This window comes from Bufo gargarizans, chromosome 2 (genome assembly GCF_014858855.1).
Source record: "Bufo gargarizans isolate SCDJY-AF-19 chromosome 2, ASM1485885v1, whole genome shotgun sequence".
In the NCBI taxonomy this organism is placed as follows: domain Eukaryota; kingdom Metazoa; phylum Chordata; class Amphibia; order Anura; family Bufonidae; genus Bufo; species Bufo gargarizans.
Window position 1 is genome coordinate 599,421,505 of NC_058081.1, and position 23,689 is coordinate 599,445,193.

Genomic DNA, 23,689 nt, shown 5'->3' on the forward strand with positions numbered 1-23,689 from the left:
GTGCTCCACCTGATTAACTGCTAATGAAGGGCAAAGAGAAACTGACATTATATGGGAAAATGAGTGTAGGACTACACGTAGTGTTGAGCAAATCAAGCTTCGGATTATAGATCCAAAGTCAATTCATTCTAACACTCCAACATTTTAATGCTGGGTAACCAGGGCTGCCAACCCAAATTTTTCCTTTTTTTGGACAACTTATCCCAAATCACAGCCTCGAAGGTGATGCTAGGAAGGCTCGTCCCACATCCTGCTATTGGCTAGTCCAGAAGCACCCCCCCTTCCCTGTCGCTGGATGTTTTGATCCGCGCGGAGATGTAGCGGCGGCCGTGCGCCATCATAAGCGACGGGGGTGCCGGGGAGCAAGGTAAATACAACCTGTGTGAGGGACCCAGGCATTAGAGGGGACATTATAGTGATTGGATAACCCCTTTACCTATTGAACTAGGGCTGCAGTCAACAAGATTGCATTCAACTGAATACTTTGAATTGGACAGCAGCTGTAGTTCAATAGTTAAAATCGATCAGTCACGCTAGTCAGAAGTCGCATTGTAGCCCTAACCTTACTGCAGACTGCTGGCAATTTATTTGTAAACTTCTAGCAGGAATAATACAGGAATGATACATCTCAGAGTTATGCGATTAGATGCTCCAGTTTTTTATTACCTGGGGAATGCAAGTAGTTACTTAAATTGACATGTCAGGAGAGGTGACAGGTCCTCTTTACAGTGCAAGGCAGGTTCCCTTGGTGCAGTTGTGTATGTTGGTGCACTGCAGCGGTGCAGGGAATAATCAGGCAAAGTTTACAGCAAACTATTCTTTACAGAAGATTCAAGTTCAAGTGCATTAATCACAGGTTCAGCATGCATGGACTGGCAGATGTTCACAAATGCAATTTCCAGAGATTTTACAGGTTACACCGCTGCGATTTGAGTTAATAGGCACAGTTGTCTCTTGGGAGCACTTTTCCTAACACTGTACTTCCCTAGTTGACTGTAACACATAAGGATCCAGGCATGAGGTGTAACTTTTCTTTTCTTGCAATGCAATGCAACCAACAGGGTGGTTCCCTCTAATGGTAGGCCAACTCTCTGCACCTTTTTTTTATCATGTTGCTTTACTTTCATTACACGTCCACATAATCTGCTGTGGGAAGTGAATACTTAATAGTTGGCCAAGCTGTTTTTATAGTTGTCCAGGCACCGGAAGAAAACTCCTTAACACGTGTGATCTAGAACCAATACCTCCTTTTAGACAGGTTATCTCTACTGAGCTTTCACTACACATCTCTCTTAGATCTGGCCTGCTTTTTGTAGGTTTTCTCCATGGCGGCCTTGTCCTAGCCGGTACCTGAATCTGAGACAAGCAAGTGGGTCAGCTCTCTGCTCTAGCTCCTGTCACTACTGTGTCTGGAATTTCTACCTTGTCCTCTCTAATGGAGAGGAAACAGCTCCACTAGTGGTTGGTGGATACAGCCTGTTATCTCAAATCAGCACATACAGGAATACACAGCAAATCACAGTTTTGGTCTTTACCAGCCTAAATTTAGGAAATGCGTAGCAAGCCCCTTCTTGCAGTGGAGCACTGCTCTGCAGTGGGACACTGCATAAATGTATATGCAGATTTATTAAAGAGTAATCACATTAAAATGTTTATATTATAATTATTTATACCATCAAAAATATACAAAACAACAAGCTCATGTTTAGGAGTCATTCTGAGTAATTAAATGCAGTTCTATTGGGCAGCTGTGAAATATGCCCCACCGCAGTGTGACAATCTTACTTTGTGCTCCCACTCCCTCTCTTGGTGTAGGATTGGATGGTTGACTGGAAGTGCTTTGTGGTATTAAACTGAGGCTTACAATAGATAATATAGCATTTTGGAAAGAAATAGCCTCCTTTTATACCCATAAGACTGGCTAAAGCCAGACCTGCATTGATTGGGGTGACATACTCTCCCACATCAATGAGCTGAGCAGTAAAGAAAGAGATGCAGACCACAAAAAAAATCAACATGGCAAGAGTGATACATTTGGCTTCGCTGTAGTTTTTCGGCAATTCTTTGCCCATATAAGAAAATGTAAAACACAGAAGACTGAGAAGAGCGTTATAACCATACTGTAGGATGTTGTAGATGGATCCAAATTGGCTGCAGTCCAAGAGAACATTATCTATGCTCAGGTCCTTTGTGGTTGCCTTAGGAGGGTTGGTGAAAATCCACACACATGAGATCAGGACCTGAACACCGGAAAGGGCAGCCAGACAGATGTACTGCCCGTTCTGTTTTACCCAGTAGTCATAGGTGGCTGGCAACTTTGAAGACATTTTGAATATACAGACTATCTGAAAGGACCGTATCGAGATGTAGGAGAAGCAGATGGTGAGAGCAGTGCTGTAGATAGGAAGTCTCATTGTGCACTTGAGTACACTAGGCTCTCCAAGATAGGCCAAGACGCTAAGATAGGCTACAGCAAGTGATATAAGCATAAGGAAACACATTCTACCACCCGCCGCCTTCACCACTGGACTTGATAAGTGGACAATGAAGGTGACAATGACAACAGCTGTTAGCAAAATCCCCAAGACTCCTGTCACAAATAAAGCTATAGTTATAACGTCATTCCAGGCCAAAAAGCATCTGGTTTTATTATAGCAAAAGGTACTTCCCTCCGTGGACCACTGGTCTGCACTGCAGCTCACACAGGTACCTGAAAAGAAAGACTGATATAATAAACTTCACTTACTCTCATATAATATAAGCCCACACATGCTTGCAAGCATATATGATTATTAAAGGGCCCATCAACTTTGGACAATCCAGTTTTGTACCAAAGAAACACATGGTTTTTCAGGCATTTTTTGTACTAAGCAAAAAGGCTTAACCCAAATTTAAAGGGAATCTGTCACCATGAAAATGCTGGGCAGATGGATATATATTAATTTACATTCCTGTTCATTCTGGACTTTGAAGTCCAGGAGGAAGTCCTATCAGTGATTGACAGCTATCTCTGTATACACAGTCATAGAGAAAAGGTTGTCAATCACTGATAGGACCGTCTCCTGGACTTCAAAGTCCATAAGGGACAGAGATATCAATGGATAAATTACAAGTTTTACTGAATCTTTTCCCATAAAACTATATATCAATCTGCTCAGTTCCTCATGCTCTGTGTAATGCTGATGGCAGATCAGACACCAAGTTCAATGTGACAGGTTCCCTTTCAGTGTGAAGAAGGCCATAAAGGGACGGCTCCAAGGAAAAAGCTCCTAAAACTGATTGAATCTATGAAAAAACTGCATAAAACTTTCAGCCAATAGGGCATTCTGTAGTGTTAAACCACATGATATTTCATAAAATTCCAATTCAAATTATGGGGTAAATCACCTCAAATTCATAGGGTCTAATTGCGGCATGGGTTTACCTCATCCTCCCCCAATAATCAGCTTGTGAGATTGAGCTTAGAGAACTGCCATTAGTGAAACCAAAATTAGAAGGACTTTGCTGGTGGTTGCAAAGTTATAGCATGGGTTGGTTTAATGTACTGTATGGAAGAGAAGTAAGATCCCAGACTAAGAATATTGGAAGTCAGAAGATGTACAAACCATTCTTATGGAGGTAGGTTCCGGCCACACAGCTTACACATATAAAACAACATTTGTATTGTCCTTTTTGCTGTTTTTCCTGTCCTGGTAAGCAGTCGGAGGAACACACAGATGAAGGTATCTATAAAAAAGAAAGAAACTCAAAGTAATAAGTTACACCTACATTAATCAAGATGTTTTAATTAGTAGATCCAGGTGCCAACATTGTATAATTTCTCTGCTAATGACTAATTTTATGAACAATTGGGCCTCATGCACACGACCATATTTTTTTTTCCGTATCTGATCCACATTTTTTGTGGACTTGGTGTGGGCTCATTCATTTCAATGTCCTATTTTTATCCTTTTGCAGACAAGAATAGACATTTTCACAATCGGGGCACATGGAAATTGCAGGGTGCACACAGCTGGTATACATATTTTGCAGAGCTGCAGTTTGCTTTCCGCTTAATACATAAGGTCGTGCGCATAAGGCATTAGGTTGGATTATATCTGACCTATCAGTCTTTATAACTGGCATCATGTTATGACAGTGATCAGATCCGGGCCTTATTCTAAGTCTGAAAGTTGACATCCTCCTGCTGCTGTGTATGGATGTCTTTGCAACCATTTTAGTTTTACCCTTCCTTCCTAGAATTCCAGAGGAGCATGTTTGGCCTATAAGTCTTCTTACGCCGACTAAAGCGCTCTCTCCCCAAGGAGAAATAGTACCCTCCAAACTTTGGTTTTATAGGATGGATATTATCTTGTCTTAAACCATTGCATGACAAATAAGGGCTCTTTCACACAAAATTTCCATCCAGATGCAATGCAGACTGAATTCTGACTCATTTATTGTTTACTGTGTACAGTACATAAGCATTGTTTTTCATGCATCATCTCTGCGTTCATGAAAAATCGCAGGATGTTCTATACTGTACATTTTTCACGCAGCCCTGGCTCCATAGAAGTGAATGGGGCTTGCGTGAAAGTATGTGGATATCCAGGTTTATTGTATTAATCAGCAGGACCAACTAAGACAGCAATATGTCTGTTTTTTTGGTTGCTCCTGCTGAAGGTCCTCATTAAATACCATTGATCTTTAATATGACCATCATTGCAGACCAACATGGCCAAGCAATATGGGTATCTCCCGATGCCATAAGCCTATTCAAGGCATCCAAATTCAAGCTACCAATGATAGCTTACTTTTATACCACTAGGTCACTGTATACACTTGAGATGACAAGGACTGGTCATATCGTTCGTAGGTCACCATGGACTGGATGCAACACTAAATCACCAGGAACCGGGCACTGTATAAGCTTTAGGTAATCAGAGATTAAATATACAACCTTGGCTCACCAATGGACTATTTACTGTACATCGACTTCAGTTTAGTGTCAACTACCAACAACCCACCCAGAGAATTAGTATTCGGTTGAGGCAATGGTATGGCCATCATCTTATACATACATTAAACTAACTAACCGCATTGTTTTCTGTTTGCCAGTTAATCTTGTCCAACTTAATATTAAGGTGTCCTGAACCAGTATAGGTCCCAACAGTCTGAAACGAGGTTTCACCCAACCAGTTCCAGAAGACAATGTCATATCCGGTAGAAGAATCGCCGTATCTGTTGAAATTTATTTCACTGTTTAGCAATGAAAAGTTCACTTGTCCCAGAGCTTCAGTGATCTAAAGTGATTAAAAAGACACAATTACTTTTGTAAAAAATGTAAGAAAGGGGAATGGAATTGTCAGGGTCGGACTGGGGTTCCTTGGACCCACCAGGGGAAATGATTATTGGGGCCCAACTCCTATATCAACAATAATATTTAACAGGTTTTGATTAAAAGAAATAGGCCCTAGTAGCAAGTGTATGGCTCCAAAATGTTTTTTTTTCCACTGGACCTTTGGGTCCCACTATGGTATTAGAGCCTGGGCCCATCAGAGGATCCTCTGGTACTCTGGTGGGCCAGTCCGACGCTGGGGATTGTGTTGTAGTCCCCTACACAGCAGGTAGCCAGGAAAATTGGTGTGCAGGTAATTATCAGAAAGGAACTGTATTGCTTACACAGCAGTTCTTTTCTTCTAAGTATCTGTGGAGGGAAGTCGGACCTCCAACAACCAGTGACATGTTGCTAGAGATATTTAATAATTTACTGTATTTTTTGCCCTATAAGACGCACCCCCCTCAAGTGGAGGGAAAATGGCAGTGCATCTTATGGGGTGAATAACAAATGAGTGCTTCCATTATGGAAGCACTCATTAGTACAGGAGAAATGAGAAGCGGTGAATGCAGCGCTCCCTTGGCTCTGTACCCACCACCTCCTGGTCTTCCTCCTGCTCGCTGTGCTGTGACTGCACACAGCGTGAGGACGTTACCACACTGTGACTTTATGTTGTACGTTGTCGGATAACAGCACAGCGTGCGCCAGGCTGAACAAAAAGACTGTGGATGTGAGGAGCGGCAACAGCATCTGGAGCAGGAGAGGTAAGTAGTTTTCTTTTGGTCTGTTCTGAGCAGGGGCTCTGATCTGAGGTCTGCTCATGGGGGTCATTCACATTGGGGCTCTGATCTGAGGTCTGATTGGAGAGCTTATGAACATTGGGGGTCTGAGCTGAGGTCTGATGAAAAATATTTTGTTCTTATTTTCCTTCTTGAAAACCTAGGTGGGACTTATGGGCAAGTGTATCTTAAAGGACGAAAAATACAGTACTTTTTTCAGAAAACCAATTTAAAAGTAAAAAAAACATATCCATATCTGTAAACCTGTATTCTTCAATAGTCGTACAGGAAGATGGTGTTGGTGAACACCTTTGAGGAAGCAAAGGCAAATCCTACAGCTAATCAAGACTGATCCCAAAAAAAAGTTGAAGACTTCTGTAAAGGTGACCATGAACATTAAAGGGAACCTGTCACCTGGATTTTGTGTATAGAGCTGAGGACATGGGTTGCTAGGTGGCCACTAGCACATCCGCAATACCCAGTCCCCATAGCTCTGTGTGCTTTTATTAGTAACATAGTAACATAGTAGTAGTAACATAGTAGTACATAAGGCCGAAAAAAGACATTTGTCCATCCAGTTCGGCCTGTTATCCCGCAAGTTGATCCAGAGGAAGACCCCTCTCTAGTAGCTGTAGCCTGTAATATTATTAAGCTCCAGAAATACGTCCAGGCCCCTCTTGAATTCCTTTATTGTACTCACCATCACCACCTCCTCAGGCAGAGTGTTCCATAGTCTCACTGCTCCTTTTCTATGTTTGTGTACAAACCTTCTTTCCTCCAGGCGCACAGGATGTCCCCTCGTCACAGTCACAGTCCTGGGGATAAATAGCTGATGGGATAGATCTCTGTACTGACCCTTGATATATTTATACATATTAATTAGATCTCCCCTCAGTCGTCTTTTTTCTAAAGTGAATAACTCTAATTTTGATAATCTTTCAGGGTACTGTAGTTGCCCCATTCCAGTTATTACTTTAGTTGCCCTCCTCTGGACCTTCTCCAGCTCTGCTATGTCTGCCTTGTTTACAGGAGCCCAGAACTGTACACAGTACTCCATGTGTGGTCTGACTAGCGATTTGTAAAGTGGTAGGACTATGTTCTTATCACTGGAATCTATGCCCCTTCTGATGCAACCCATTATCTTGTTGGCCTTGGCAGCAGCTGCCTGACACTGGTTTTTGCAGCTTAGTTTGCTGTTTATTAAAATTCCTAGATCCTTTTCCATGTCAGTGTTACCGAGTGTTTTACCATTTAGTATGTACGGTTGACTTGCATTTTTCCTTCCCATGTGCATAACTTTACATTTATCAGTGTTAAACCCCATCTGCCACTTATCTGCCCAAGCCTCCAGTCTATCCAGATCCCTCTGTAGTAGTATACTGTCCTCATCAGTGTAAATTACTTTACACAGTTTAGTGTCATCTGCGAAAATTGATACTTTACTATGCAAGCCTTCTACAAGATCATTAATAAATATATTGAAGAGAATATTGTGTAAAAAAAAACGATTTGATACATATGCAAATTTATCTGAGAGGAGTCCTGTCCCTGACTCATCTCATGGACAGGACTCATCTCAGGTTAATTTGCATATTTGTGTTAGGTGCTTACGGTAGTACAGAGAAGAGCCCTGGAATGCAGGGAAAGAAATGCAGTCGGTTGTGGTGTGCCGAAACCGAGGATGAGGTAGGCCTAAGAAAGAAGAGGGCCCACCCAAGGAAAAGACATAAAAGAAATGAGTTGTAAATGAGTGGAGTGGTGGGAGGGACAAAGCTCAGACCTCAGACGGTGCAGGAGCCAGGTAAGGGGGGTGCCCTAAATAGGCTGGAGGCGGACCTCAGCCCCTCCCACAAATCCAGGCAAATGCCTTAATACTTGTGTTAGGTGCTTACGGTAGTACAGAGAAGAGCCCTGGAATGCAGGGAAAGAAATGCAGTCGGTTGTGGTGTGCCGAAACCGAGGATGAGGTAGGCCTAAGAAAGAAGAGGGCAAAAATGGAAATAACCAGTTTATTTGTAACCAATAAAACATGTACACAGCTCAACCCGACAAGCTTTGGAAAGCCACTCTTAACTCATGCGCTGGATTGGGAATGTACCGCGCATATGCGGACGACTTCCAGCGTCCCAATTTCTTGATAACATGGGTAGGGATGTTGGCACTGGAGGCCGTGGATGCCGCTCCAATGCGAAAGGAGTGCCCCGAGTAGCTGCCAGCGTTTAGGCCCAGTTGGGTGAGAAAAGACCTGACATGGATCATGAAGGTGGTCGTGGTGAGCACCGATCCATGCACTTGGAGTAGCGGTTGAGAGGGTAGGAACCTGTGAAGCTGACTGTAGGTGTCCAGTACCCTCACCGGGCACCATTTGTTGTGCGTGGGGTAATATGAGATGTTGACGGGTGAATGCTGACTACTTTTGGACTGAGGTAGGGTCAGGATGTAGTGATCCAGGTGTTTGGATAAGTGGGAGACGAGGAGACAAGGTGAGGTTTGGGACGTGGAGGTGGTAGTGAATTCCCCGGGCCTCAGGAACCCGTAGAAGGCTAAGTAAATTGCGGTTTTGATGACAGCGTTGGTATTTGAATCGAAAGGCGTCGCGTCCAGCAGGTCGGATAACGCCTTGAAGACATGACTGTCGATGGGCAGCCTTTGGGCTGGACGCGCGGGTTCCGTCTTCTGAATGCCTCTGAGTATTGTTTTGATTTGGTGGGAGGCCATGAAGCTGGTGTAGTTAGGGTGCAAGATTAGCATGTGATGTTGGATGCCAGTGAGATATAGTTTGATGGTGTTGTATGACATTTTGAGTTTGAGGTGGCAAAAGGAAGCAAATCCCAAAACAGACGACATGATGAAAGGGTGCGTGATGTTGTGTTCTACCAGGAATCTGTTGAAAAGCGTGAACGCTCTGTTGTATGTCCTATGTGTATTGACTGATAGTGAAAGGTGGGCCAAAGACTGGCTATGCCGCATGATGGCCTCTAGTCCAGAATGAGTTGCTGAAATGACGGGGTGCTGGAGGCAGTGGGTGATGCTGACGGGAGATCCCGATGAAATGCCTGGAATTTGAAGCGAGACAAATTGTCAGCAGCCGAATTGCACACCCCCGGGACATGGAAACAATGCAAGAAAAAATTATTGCAGGCGGCCAGCCAAGTGAGTCTTCGCATGAACCTCATGATTGTGAGGGATTTAGAACGACCCTTGTTTATGATCTGGCAGGTTGCTTGGTTGTCCGAGTAGCAGCGGACCGCCAGATTTGCCCATAAATGACCCCACGCCACGGCAGCTGCTACGATGGGATAGATCTCAAACAGTGCTGAGGTAGTGGAGAATCCTTCCAAACCCTGGACCTCAGGAGGCCAGCCGCCCCACAGCCAGTCGTCCCCGAATATGGCCGCAAAGCCTGTGGTAGATGCCGCATCTGACCAGATGGAGGGGGAAGAGTCCGACAGCTGAGGGAGAAACAAGCTCCTGCCATTCCAGGTGGACAGAAATCTCCCCCACATACCTAGATCCGCCGCAGCGTGGGCATCCAGGGACAATCTGTGTGAGTCGTGTCGGAACAAGGGGAAGAGGTGCAGCAGCCGTGAAATAAACGAGCGACCCTGGGGTATGATGCGCATGGCAAAGTTCAGGGAGCCCAGCAGGGACTGTAGTTCTCTGCGGTTGCAGGTGCCGAGTTGAAGATAGCCGTCTATGTGGGTGAGAATGTCCTGGATCTTCCCAGACGGTAAGCTGGCTTGCATCAAAGCTGAATCCAACTGGATACCCAGGAAGGTGATGATCGTGTCCGGCCACTCTGTCTTCTTGGTGGAGAGGGGGACCCCCAGTTCATTGAACAGCTTGATGGTGGCTCTGAGGCTGGAAGGAGGGGAAGTGTTTTCTTCCACCAATAGGAAGTCATCAAGGTAATGCAAAACCAGCGGGCATCTCGCTATGTTCAATAGCAACCAGCATAACGCCTCCGCAAACACGTCGAAGATGGCCGGGCTGCTTTTGGACCCGAAGGTCAATCGGGAGAAAAAATAGTACTTCCCTGACCACTTGATGCCGTGCAGGTGCCACAGGGTAGGGTGAATCGGCAGTAGTTTGAAGGCGTTGGCGATGTCGGTTTTGCTGAGCCATGCCCCCACCCCCGCTTGTCTGATGGCCGTGATGGCGTGGTCAATGGTGGTGTACTGTAGAGAGAATTCCTCCGAGGGAATGAGGGAGTTGAGACTGGGGTTGCCCGTCCCGTGAGGCGCCGATAGGTCGATGATGAGCCTCTGTTTCTGGGAAGATTTCCCAGTGACAATGCCAATGGGGTTGGTGCGCCATGTGGCGAACGGGGGAGTTTTGAAAGGACCTAGCACAAAACCCTCTGTTACCTCCTGGGCTATGAGGGCGTCAATGGCGGTGGGGTTGTGCAGAGCGGACAAAAGATTGGGACACTCCAGGGTGCCTGTTGGCATGTACAGGATGCCCGTGTGAAATCCTTCTGTCAACCCTGAGATGAGAAAATCTGAGAGATGCCTGGAGGGGTGCTGCGACATGAGCGCGGTAAAGACTGGCACGTTGATGGTTGATAGATACGGTTTAGTGAACATTTTATTCGGACACATGGATTTGGCATGTGCCCGGAAGCATTTGGTGCATATATGTAACAATTTACATCCGTTATAATTACAGGACCCCTCATTGAAATTGTTGCAAATCATAGATTTGCCTAGAAATTTGATCGGCCGGCCCAGTTTGTCCCGGGCCAGTCTCTCCGGGACCCCGGAGGGCCCAGCTGACTGGGAGGGGCCCTGTCTGACCGACGTGTTCGGGCAGAAATTGGTGGTGTGGGCCGTGGAGGAGCAGTGCGCACAGGCTGGGGTCCTAAGGCCTGCGAAGTGGCGGCAAAATATGACCGTGTCAATTCTTGCCCAGTTGGAGCGGACTCCGTACTGGGAGAAAGCCCCCGCCACTTTCGCCGAAAAAGACCTGTGATAGTCATAAAATGCTGATCCTCCGTATTTGTTGCCCAAGTCCACCAGTTTGTGCAAGTAGAGGTCGAGTTCCTCCCTTCTGTCGGGGTGGACCGCACAGATGACCTCTCTGTAGATTCCGAAGGCCAAAACGAATTCGGAAATGGTCAATTTCCTATTGAGCCGGGCATCCCTGGACTTGACTACAACTGACACCTCGTCATAGGCGTACGTCGTGTTTTCGACCACGTCCTGGGAGGCAATCAGAAGGGAGGCCAGGTTTACATCCTTACCTTCCAGGATATCCCGTTTCAAGTGCTCAGGAATCATATGCGCCGGGTTGACTTCCCGGTCCTCCATGCTAGTGGATGGAGTGATCACCGGTAAACCGGCCGGTGCTGGTGATGCTGCAGGTGGTGGACCCGTCAAGGAGAGGGTCGTGGTGACCGCCTCTAGCCTTTCCAGCCTGGCATTGACTGTTGACATGGATGTCATCAGAGAGGCCAGCATGGCGTGGATGTCCCCGGTGCCGGACTGGCTGGGCCCTTCCCCCGCATCCCCAGGATTGGATGATGCGCGCAGCAGCCGGAACAGCTCCGCCTTTCTCGCCGTGGCAGGGAAGGGAACGTGACGTTTCCTTAACTCCGCCGTGATGCGTGGAACCGTCCAGGACCGGATGGACGCAGGACTGGCTAGATCGTCTCCCGGAGTAGCAGTGACAGATCTAGCCGGGGTACCAGGTATGGAGAAGTTTTCTAACCCATCCAGTGACATACTACAATAAAAAAGTTGATTAATTTGAGGCCACGCAGGAACGTGCTGGCTAGCTAGGCCGAACCGGCGAAAAATTACATTTGCATGGTGACAGATGAGGCCCTGCTAGTTGCCAAGCGGCTTTGAGAGGCTCTACCTATGATTTGGCGCGAGGGGACAATGAGGCCACTCGTGGTAGCGGCAGGATCGTTGGCCTCTCGGTGACTGTAAGACAGGACTAGGGGAAGGGAGTGACAGGTGAGGCCCTCTCTATGCAACATGCGAGGCGGCTTACTAACGAGATGGCGCGTTGGGCAGGTGCCTCCGTACGTTTGAGGCGGGGTGTCGGCCTCGCGGGACCACTAACTGCTGGCGAAGCCAAAGAAGGGGGGGTACCTAGTGGGATGATGGTGCCCCTAAAGCCAGCACGCTGACCCTAACGGGACCGTCCGAAATGAGAGGAAGATTTTGGTGAAATGAGCAGGTGAACGTACCTGGTACCAAGAAAAATACTCCGGCTACACGGTAGTGTAAACAGTATGGGTTAACCGCCTAAAACACAAAGGGGGGGGGGGGGTAGACATGACAAAGTGTGAAAAAAGTGTAAAGCATGTGGTACATGTGCATGACCGGGAGGATCATGGCGGTTGTCCGTGAAATGACAGCTTGCGCCTGGTATGAAAGGGGGGGCCGGTGCGTGCCGTGTGGCCATGCCCAGGTGAAAGTAAGTGTCTGCGATTGGATGGCGCATGGGGACCGTGCACCAGCCATTCCACCTGTCCATTTGGTTTTTTTTTTTTTTTTTTTTTCCCGTCCCCTGATGATCTGCTTATCAAAAGGGGAATAAAACATGCATCACAGTGCCGGTACAACTGATGAGATTCACATTTGGCACTGAAATCCATTGCAATCCGTGGGACCTGCTGAATCCCTGGTGAACACCGTTGAGGCTGATGATTGTGAATATGCAAATTGCTGCTGCATGATGATGGTAGTGCCCATGATGGGGAACAGGGGGGGGGGCTGCTGGGAGGTTCTCTCGTCGTCCGCCGGCGTGCCCCCCGCACCAGATGTGGCCCGCACGGCCGCCGGGACACCGCGCACGCGGCGACGGAATTGCCGAATCCCGGCCGCGCATGCGCAGACCAGGCACCAGGACGCGGGCGGGCACCACCGGCCGCGCGGCGGGAGGAGTGGTGATCCAGCAGGAGGTAGCGGGGAGGGGACGACAGGGCCGTGGTGAGCCCTGTGAAGGTGAAATGAGCCGCCCGTAGGCCGGGGGGGGGGGGGATGAGTGTGTGCGGGTGTGGTGTGCGCAGGAGGCGGTGGGGAGCGCCAGCCTGATGATGACATGCACGGGGGAGGAAGGGGGGCCAGACTGATGGTGGCCGCATGGAGCGACATCGGTGACTACCCCCTGGCGGCGAACCCATGCGCCTGGAGTCCGCCCGCGGGCGCCGGGATCCCGCGCATGCGTCGAAAAATCGCCGCGCATGCGCCGAAAAATCGCCGCGCATGCGCAGAACCGGCCCCGGGACGCGGCCGGGCGCCATTGGCCGCGCGCAAGCGGAGCGGCAACAGGCAGGAGGCTGCGGGTCAGGAGGTGAGAGTCTTCCCACGTGAGTGAGACAACGAGTGGAGAGGAGGCCGCAACAAGCAAAGGAAAGTTTGGCTATTGTTTACCTTGGTGATTGTCTTCTATGCAGGATTCTGCCATCAGCATGGGGCCATGCTAACTGTATGTAAGAGCGCAAGCCTGGTGAAGTGGATATGAACGGGGGAGGAAAGGGGGGGCCTGAAATGATGGAGGATGGGGGGGGGTGAACCCACCGGGGAATGGGGCTGGGACTGACCGGGACTGACCGGAATCTGCTGGGGAGATGTGAGAAATGCCTGAGAAATGCGCTGGCGGTGACCGCTGTGAGAAGCCGTGACCTGGGTGCAGCGTGTGTGAAGCAACAGAAAAAGGGGGGACCATGCCGCATGCCGTCAGAGTGTGAGACCGGAGGTGGTGCAGATGTGACATAGAATGCATACCCAGGTGAGACAGAAATGCTTTTAGTGACTTGTATTGAAACCGTGACATTGGTGCGACATGATGAGAAGAGCTGAACCGGTACTGGGGCAACCGTGAGGCCCTGCAGACCCGAACGAATAACTCACAGTTTGACGGGCAAACGCGACCCACAGTGACACCGAGTGAAGCTGGGAAAGAACAGCAAGGCTCCAAAACCAGACCCAGACGGCGACGCAAAAGCTCTCAGAAAATCAGCGGCTCGTAGGTAAATTCCTCAGAACTCCAACAAGCGACTTCCTCTCACAAAGCTCAGACCTCAGACGGTGCAGGAGCCAGGTAAGGGGGGTGCCCTAAATAGGCTGGAGGCGGACCTCAGCCCCTCCCACAAATCCAGGCAAATGCCTTAATACGTATCAAATCGTTTTGTTTTTTTACACAATAAAAGCACACAGAGCTATGGGGACTTGATATTGCGGATGTGCTAGCGGCCATCTAGCAACCCATGGCCTCAGCTCTATACACAAAATCCCGGTGACAGGTTCCCTTTAAAAAAAGCCTACTGCATGTATTTGTACTGTAACCTTCATCATCTATTTAGTAAAAGAGCAACATTATTTATTTATAATCAGGACAGCCTGGTTATTGGACTGTATACCTGATCTGATATCCATCTACCTCCTGTTCTCCTGCCTTGTACCCCACTGCTCATTTAACATCAAGGGCACCCAACCCAGCACTGGGCAGGAGACCCTAAAAAACCGTTGTGTGCCATAAGGGGAAGAAGGTTTGCACCTCTGAATGCACTGCATTGCCGCTGCATTGCAGTAACTGCAGCACTGCTCCCATTGACGTGAATGGGAGCAGTGGGGCAGTTACTAGCTCTGTCCACAACACAGTAGATGGAGACAGTTCAGGTGCCAATTTCCAGTGCTGAAGCTACATGGCAGCAGCTGATCAGCAGAGAGTACGAGGATGGACCAATGCTGATCTGATAATAATGGCATATCCTGAAAACTGTGGCATACTTATTTTAATGCCATATCAAGAAGACATAATTTTTTCTAGAGAGAATACCTCTGGCCTGATGGACCAGATGGAGCATCATATGACACAGAGTCCCTGAAATTCTTTAATATAGACCCACAGCAGACTCTTTGTGCCGCCTTACAGCCTCCTGCACATGTTTCTGCCTACAGCTGTATTTAAGTGTGCAGATTGTTAAAATGCAAAAAAAAACAACAGCCAATGTAGAAAGATTTTAGGATTTACAGTGTAGACCCCCCCCCCCCCCAAAAAAAATAAAATAAAAAAGCCTGAGTAAAGACTTCCAGATGGGTGGTAAAATATCTGAGGTGCCACCTACTTGCCATGGGTAGACTTCTTTCTTGTCGCAGTCTATTTTGTTACAACCAAGCGCTTTATGTAGTGCGTGTGCCACGGCATACACTGCTGTGTAGATGCTAAAGCTGACCCTTTTATCGGAGGTGCCCATAAAAGTACTCAGAGATGAATTGAAGCAGTTATCACAGTTCTGGTTGCAGCTTTCATTTACCATTGGCTTTCCCAAACTGCTCCTGTTTTCCTGGTATCCATTTTTGAGATATTCATCAAAACCTGAGATGTTCACATATTTTAGAGCAATACCAAGCACCATCCCTAAATTCTTCAAATTTGGTAAATCATAAATGTCCGTAGACAAAGACCAAGTCTCGGTGGCCACCCAGATCTTTGAGGGAACATTCAGTTTCACCACCTCTTTGAAAAAATCGAGAACAACAATGTCTACGGAGAACACTAACACGACATTGACATTAGTAAGGGTGATATTGGAGATAATGTCAAGTATGGAATTTTTCCACTCCACCTCTTTGCCCCATACTTTAATAGGTATGACGCCTTTATAGGCAACGCAAATATTTGTATCTGATGTGAATTCTAGAAACTGCTGCACTCCTTCAAATCCATATTCGTCTAGACTTCCCAGCACGGCAATCCAAGTCCAATTAAAATAGTTGAGGATGTCTGTGATGGCTTGTTGCTGCACTCTTCTGCTGGGAATGGTCTGGAAACAGGATGGCAAGCTCAGTTCGCTCATTCTCTTACTGGAGGCAAAAATGTTGATCTATAAATGTACGAAAACAAATATTTTCAGTGAATCATTTCCCAGCTCTGCCCTGTCTCGACGAAAAACTCTTGGCCAACAGCCTATGTTCTAGAAGTTCTGGGGGATTTTCTGTCATCTTGGAATGTAGGAGCAGAGGTTATTATGCTATTTTTGGAGTAGTGTTTTTGTGCTGGCAGGAAAGCACAATATGATTATCATAGATTTGAGGGGTTTGTGTCTGGATATAACAAGAATGGTGTTTACAGCTAGAGATCCGGTTGTCCAAAATATCATATTGGTTTCTAAATAAACAATACCATAAAGAGGTGGTCCAGCTTTCTGGACTTTGTAACTTTTTCCAGCAGCATCTTGTATCAGTGAAAAGATCATACTCCCCTGCTCCCCGCTCAGGGGCGGACAGGGAACTTAAAGTGGAAAAAACACTAAAAGTGGCCCTGTTTTGTAGTCAGGTCCAAATTGATGGAAGGCAGGGCCAGCAATACTATATTGTGGCACATTATGCCACCCCAACAGGGCCAAATACCACAGTCCATCACAAAATACTGCCATCAGCATAAAATACATCCCATAAAACTCCCACTGGCCGGCCATGAGGAGGGTCCAGGCGGCCCCCTGGGCATTGGCCCACCGGGAGATTTTCTTGTAAGTTCTATGGCCAATTCGCCCTTGTCCCCGCTGCTCCATAAAGGTGCAAGAGATTTTCCAGTCCTGCAAATGTCCAGATGGACAGGGTCATGTGCACAGCTGCAGCCAATGACTGCCTCACTGGAAATGTGTCCCCAAACAGCACATGACTGCTGGGTCACATGCCACTTGGGGACATGTCATGCTTAAGGCCAGTCATTGGCTGTAACAGCCATGTGATTCCTTCTGAGTGGAGTAGAGGGGAGTAGGTGAGTATGATTTTTTTTTTTAATAGGTACATCACATTGCTAAAAAAAAATGTAAAAAGTCCAAAAAGCAAGACAACCCCTTTAAGTTGCATGTTCACCATTAAAGGGGTTTTCCGAGATCATTTTACTCAGTATTTGACTGTGGGGGTCCGACAGCCGGGACCCCGCCAATCAGCTGTTTGAGAAGGCACCAGTGCTAGCAGTAGTTCAGCGGCTTTTCCTAGGCGATGTGACGTCACGTTCATTTGTCACACGGCTTAGGTCTATGATGGCTAACCTCCGATATTCTAGCTGTGGTGAAACAACGACTCCCAGCATGCTCCATTCATTTCTATGGAGTTCTGAGAACAGCTAAGCAAGTGTGCATCTTGAGAATTGTAGTATTAGCACAGCTGGAGTGCCGGAGGTTAGCCATCACAGCCCCAGGTGCCGCTCAGCCTCACTGAAGTGAATGGGAATGAGCTGTGATACCAGGCACAGCCACTATACAATGTATGGCTCTGTGCTTGGTGAGCAGAATACAGGTCCTTCTCAAATAATTAGCATATTGTGATAAAGTTCATTATTTTCTGTAATGTACTGATAAACATTAGACTTTCATATATTTTAGATTCATTACACACCAACTGAAGTAGTTCAAGCCTTTTATTGTTTTAATATTGATGATTTTGGCATACAGCTCATGAAAACCCAAATTTCCTATCTCAAAAAATTAGCATATTTCACCCAACCAATAAAAGAAAAGTGTTTTTAATACAAAAAAAGTCAACCTTCAAATAATTATGTTCAGTTATGCACTCAATACTTGGTCGGGAATCCTTTTGCAGAAATGACTGCTTCAATGCGGCGTGGCATGGAGGCAATCAGCCTGTGGCACTGCTGAGGTGTTATGGAGGCCCAGGATGCTTCCATAGCGGCCTTAAGCTCATCCAGAGTGTTGGGTCTTGCGTCTCTCAACTTTCTCTTCCCAATATCCCAGAGATTCTCTATGGGGTTCTGGTCAGGAGAGTTGGCAGGCCAATAGAGCACAGTGATACCATGGTCAGTAAACCATTTACCAGTGGTTTTGGCACTGTGAGCAGGTGCCAGGTTGTGCTGAAAAATGAAATCTTCATCTCCATAAAGCTTTTCAGCAGATGGAAGCATGAAGTGCTCCAAAATCTCCTGATAGCTAGCTGCATTGACCCTGCCCTTGATAAAACACAGTGGACCAACACCAGCAGCTGACATGGCACCCCAGACCATCGTCTGTGGGTACTTGACACTGGACTTCAGGCATTTTGGCATTTCCCTCTCCCCAGTCTTCCTCCAGACTCTGGCACCTTGATTTCCGAATGACATGCAAAATTTGCTTTTATCCGAAAAAAGTACTTTGGACCACTGAGCAACAGTCCAGTGCTGCTTCTCTGTAGCCCAGGTCAGGCGCTTCTGCCGCTGTTTCTGGTACAAAAGTGTCTTGACCTGGGGTATGCGGCACCTGTAGCCCATTTCCTGCACACGCCTGTGGATGTTTCTACTCCAGACTCAGTCCACTGCTTCCGCAGGTCCCCCAAGGTCTGGAATCGGTCCTTCTCCACAATCTTCCTCAGGGTCCGGTCACCTCTTCTCGTTGTGCAGCGTTTTCTGCCACACTTTTTACTTCCCACAGACTTCCCACTGAGGTGCCTTGATACAGCACTCTGGGAACAGCCTATTCGTTCAGAAATTTCTTTCTGTGTCTTACCCTCTTGCTTGAGGGTGTCAATGATGGCCTTCTGGACAGCAGTCAGGTCGGCAGTCTTACCCATGATTGCGGTTTTGAGTAATGAACCAGGCTGGGAGTTTTTAAAAGCCTCAGGAATCTTTTGCAGGTGTTTAGAGTTAATTAGTTGATTCAGATGATTAGGTTAATAGCTCGTTTAGAGAACCTTTTCATGATATGCTAATTTTTTTGAGATAGGAATTTTGGGTTTTCATGAGCTGTATGCCAAAATCATCAATATTAAAACAATAAAAGGCTTGAACTACTTCAGTTGGTGTGTAATGAATCTAAAATATATGAAAGTCTAATGTTTATCAGTACATTACAGAAAATAATGAACTTTATCACAATATGCTAATTTTTTTAGAAGGACCTGTAAAGCTGCGGCGCTACTCCAAGCCCCGGTGCCTTCTCAAACAGCTGATCTGTGGGGGTCCCAGGTGTTGGATGACCTATCCAGAATACAATATTGGAAACCCCTTTGAAACTTTATTTCTCTTTCTTTTATTCTACATAGGTCTAAAATCTGGTGCTTTATATTTATTAAACCAGGTATATCAGATTTTTTGTGTAAAAATGTCACTTGACATGCCAATTGTGGGAGTGTGACATTTCTGCGCCAAGCCTGCATGCACTACTTTTTTGTGGGGCGAACAGTTCACAACTTGAATGGGTCCGGATCTGTCTGCGGCCGCCGCACGGATGTTGCCGTGCATTGGGGACTGCAAATTGCGGTCCCCAATGCACAGAACTGGCCAGCACACGGTCGTGTGCATGAGCCCTAAGTCATACAACACAATGCAATTGCACCAAATACATTAAAACTGTGCAACTTTCCATAAATTTGGTGCAAGCACACAATGCAAGACCAGACAGGAGTGCTGGAGCACCGTTTCTCTGAGACAGAGTTTAGAACAGGCATCCTCAAACTGCGGCCCTCCAGCTGTTGCAAAACTACAACTCCCAGCATGCCCGAACAGCCTACGGGTATCAGCCTACAGCAGGGCATTGTGGGAGTTGTAGTTTTACAACAGCTAGAGGGCCGCAGTTTGAGGATGCCTGGTTTAAGACCAGGGTGGGGGAAATATACTAATACTGCCTCCAGACTTAAAAGGGTGGTCTCACTTCAGTAAGTGCATTTATTATGTAGAGAAAGTTAATACAAGGCACTTACTAATGTATAGTGATTGTCCATATTGCTTCCTTTGCTGGCTGGATTCATTTTTTCATCACATTATACACTGCTCGTTTCCATGGTCACAGACCCCCCTGCAATCCATCAGAGGTGGTCGTGCTTGCACAATATCGGAAAGCAATATGGATAATAACCATACAATAGTAAGTGGCTTGTATTAACTTTATCTACATGATAAATGCAACTTACTGAAGCGAGACAACCCCTTTAATTAAAAAAAATATGCTGGAGCAAGATGTGCCAAAATTTTTAAGAGGCATAATTTTGGTGTATTTCTGGAAGCACATGCACTAGATAATTAAATCTATGCCTGCTAGGAGTTGGCGTAGATTTCTGGTGTAAATGACAACAGTAGTATTGATGAATCTGTCGTGCTGCAGCGGGTCCGTCCCTCCTGCTGACTCCCCAAATGTTAGAACTTTTCTAAGCCAGAAAAATGGTGTACAGCATTAATAAATCATCCCTGTCACCAGGGAATTCACTGTTTATCATAGTCATCTTGCCTGGCCCTGTCAATCATGAGTGAAAAGCAAAAGCTGGCAGTGGAAGCAGGGGGGGTAGGGGGGTTGCACAGAGTGGCCTTGATGCACTTATCTGTTCATTAGCATATGAATTATTTATAGTTTTTCTCAAAAATGAAGCAATGGATCGCAAAATGAAAGTTTTGACAGATTCCCTTTAATAACAATTCGGTCTGCCTGAATGAAACCCCCCCCCCCCCCCCCCCCCCCCCCGCGCTCTTTGGCAGTTTTTTTAAATCTTGGAAATTCAGGCTGCCTGCAGCCACCACAAGTGGGAGCGTGGGAGTTTAGTAGGTGCTGTTTTATTATTGTTTTGTCTCTAACAACTTGGAAAACCCCTTTCAGACTCCGTTCATACTTTCCCCTTGGTTTCCACTGTAATCCACACAGCAGTGTATATGCAGCATGCAGTACTGTTATATTCCCATCTTAGACAATGGGGGCATATCGCTAGGACTATCTCGAGAATAGGCCCTAAAAGTAAAGGAGAGTGTATCATGCATGAGCGGCATGCTCTCCATTTATTTCTATGGAAATTCCCAAAACAGCCAAGAACGCGGCCACTCTTCACTCACTTTGGGGGTCCATTTTGGACATAGGTGTGGGTCCTAGAAGTGGGACCTGCACCTATCTGACATTGTTGGTATACCCTAAAGATATACCATCCATGGCTAAGATGAGACAACCCATTTAAATGGGTTTTCCTATCTCAGACAATGGGGGCATATCACTAGGATATGCCCCCATTGTCTGATAGGTGTGGGTCCGTCCCACCTCTAGGACCCACACCTATCTCATAGACACAGCTGGCAAAGTGAAGGAAGGCGCACCTCGCTTGTGCAGCCGCCCTCTATTTATTTCTATAGGGCTGACGAAAATAGCCGAGTGAATGAAAGCAATAGCCACGCAAATGCACCACTTGGCTATTTTCGGCGGGCCAGTAGGAACGCTTGGTGGTGGCTGGACCCAGCAATGCCGGACACCACTTTGCTGTTTTAGTTTTCAGCTGTATTTACAACATAGGTGTGGGTCCCAGAGGTGTAACTGCACCTATCAGACAATGGGGGCATATCCATTTCGGAGTGCGTATGACTTTTTGATCATTTATATTTAATTTTTTTGGAAGATAAAGTGATGAAAAAACAGTAAATCGGCCATTTTTATATATTTTTTCCATTACGCCATTCAACGTATGGGCTAACTTTTCTTAGATTTGAATAGTACTGGCGTTTTTGCATGCGGCGATACCCATGATATTTTTTTTCAATTGTTTATTTTGATTTTGATTTTAGGGAAAAGGGGGTGATTAGAATTTTTCTAGTTTTGGATATTTTTTAAAACTTTTTTTTTACTTTTTGTTAGGTCCCCAAGTAGACCACAACTTGCAATCAGTACAGAAAATGGTCCATTATTCTGTACTGAACTCACTATATCACAGTTCAGTGCTGCCACCTAATGGCCTGAACTGGGATATACTAATGAATCTAAAAGCCTAGTACAGGCTCCGCTCATTTTTACAACAGGGCGCTTTCCCCGATCTCCAACAGGGAAAGCGCACCTGAACTTGAAGTGTGCATTTCCGGTTTTTAGTACTCTCCGATGCTGTGGTCATATTTGACCATGGCATCTGAGTTGTTAAATGTCTACAGTCGGCATTACCGCCGATCACGGACATTAGCTACCTTCACTGTGCTCTCAGCCTAAGGGTCCATTCACACGTCCGTATGAATGGTCCGGATCCGTTCCACAATTATATGCGGAACGGGTGCGGACCCATTAATTTTCAATGGGGACGGAAAAGATGCGAACAGCGCATAATGTGCTGTCCGCATCTGCATTTCTGGACTGCGGCTCCGCAAAAAATTAGAACATGTCCTATTCTTGTCCGCAGCTGCAGACAAGAATAGGCGCTTCTATTGGGGTTCCGGTCCGGTGTTTTGCGGATTCACAATTTGCGGATCTGCAAAACACTGCGGACGTGTAAATGCACCCTAAGGGCTCATGCACACAAACTTATTTTCTTTCCGTGTCCATTCAGTTTTTTTTGCGGACCGTATGCGGAACCATTCATTTCAATGGGTCCACAAAAAAAATGGAAGTTACTCTGTGTGCATTCCGTTTCCGTATGTCCGTATTTCCTTTCCGCAAAAAAACAGAACATGTCCTATTATTGTCCATATTACGGACAAGGATAGTACTGTTCTATTAGGGGCTGGCTGTTCCGTTCCGCAAAATACACAATGCACACAGAAGTCATCCGTATTTTTTGCGGATCCGTTTTTCGCGGACCTCAAAATATATACGGTCGAGTGCATGAGCCCTTATAGATAGAAAGAATTTTACCAGCAGCACAGAATGTTACTACTGAAATGTTGGGCCTAAATATATGATAATAAAATGATTCATCTTCTGAATATTATACATTTTACATTACATACAGTTACATGTCTTCACAGCTCTTTGCCTAATCCCAGACGTAGCCCTGTGCATCCCCTGCAGGCCATAAAATGGTGCAATTTAACCCAGCATAGTAAAAAAAAATAATAATAATAATAGTATTGTACTCTTTTAATAGTGGCAAGTATGCTGGTTTGCAGCATGCAGTTATCTGGAATTGAAAAGCCCTTAAATCCATGTTTCCTATAGTAGCAATATATTTGGGAATTGCTATTTCTTCAGTTCGCTCACATACTTCAGTCAGTTTATAGGTACGTTGTAATACAAAAATACAAAAATGTATTCAACTATCAATAAATGTATCGCTATAAGGTTTTTCTACTTTATAGCCAGCAGAGGGCACTATTTTACTACTAGATATGTATAAATGTGGGAGTCAGCTCAATGCTTGCTACATAGAGAGGTTCCAGCAGCAACATCTGTAGGATAAAAGATGCTACATCACACTTATGATCCGTCACTTACTTGTGGAAGAAGCAGTAGATTAAACAGGTTGGCAGTGGTCTCGGCAGCATCATTGCTATCTGGGCCAATCACAGCGATCACATTGGGAATGTACTGTGTAAAACTATTGGTAGGGTTGATGACGTAGCCCTGCGACATGAAATTCAGAGCTGGCTGGATGTTGTTATATACATAGCAAGTGTCAAAGACGTTATATCCCAAAGTTATGTTGGGTAGAAGATTGCTACTATTGTTTATCTCCTCCACTGCGAATTTCATGACATGAAAGAACAGATATCCTGCAATATTGACTTGTAAACTATAGAAAGGCAAAAAAAATCATGTTAGAATTGAACATTATTATCTATGCTATTGCCCATTCTAAAAAAAAAAACCCTTAGCCATTTATAATCAACTATTTAAAATAAATTGAGTTAAAGCCTGTATTATACCCCAGAGCTGCACTCACTGTTCTGCTGGTGGAGTTGCTGTGTATAT

The 23,689-nt window shown here is 46.0% G+C and overlaps 1 protein-coding gene across 2 annotated transcripts; it reads right to left on the reverse strand.

Moving 5' to 3' along the window:
* Window positions 1-674: 674 nt before the first annotated feature.
* Window positions 675-23,403, reverse strand: LOC122926796 (taste receptor type 1 member 2-like). 2 transcript variants are annotated; one of them, XM_044278280.1, is made up of 5 exons: window positions 23,213-23,403; window positions 15,179-15,937; window positions 5,076-5,282; window positions 3,606-3,726; window positions 675-2,710 (listed from the first exon to the last, which is right to left on the reverse strand). In XM_044278280.1, the coding sequence occupies exons 1-5, from the start codon at window positions 23,348-23,350 to the stop codon at window positions 1,782-1,784; spliced, it is 2,154 nt and encodes a 717-aa protein (XP_044134215.1). In that variant the 5' UTR covers window positions 23,351-23,403; the 3' UTR covers window positions 675-1,781. The 2 variants fall into 2 exon arrangements, with proteins under 2 accessions (XP_044134215.1, XP_044134216.1); XM_044278281.1 differs by lacking the exon at window positions 5,076-5,282.
* Window positions 23,404-23,689: the final 286 nt, after the last annotated feature.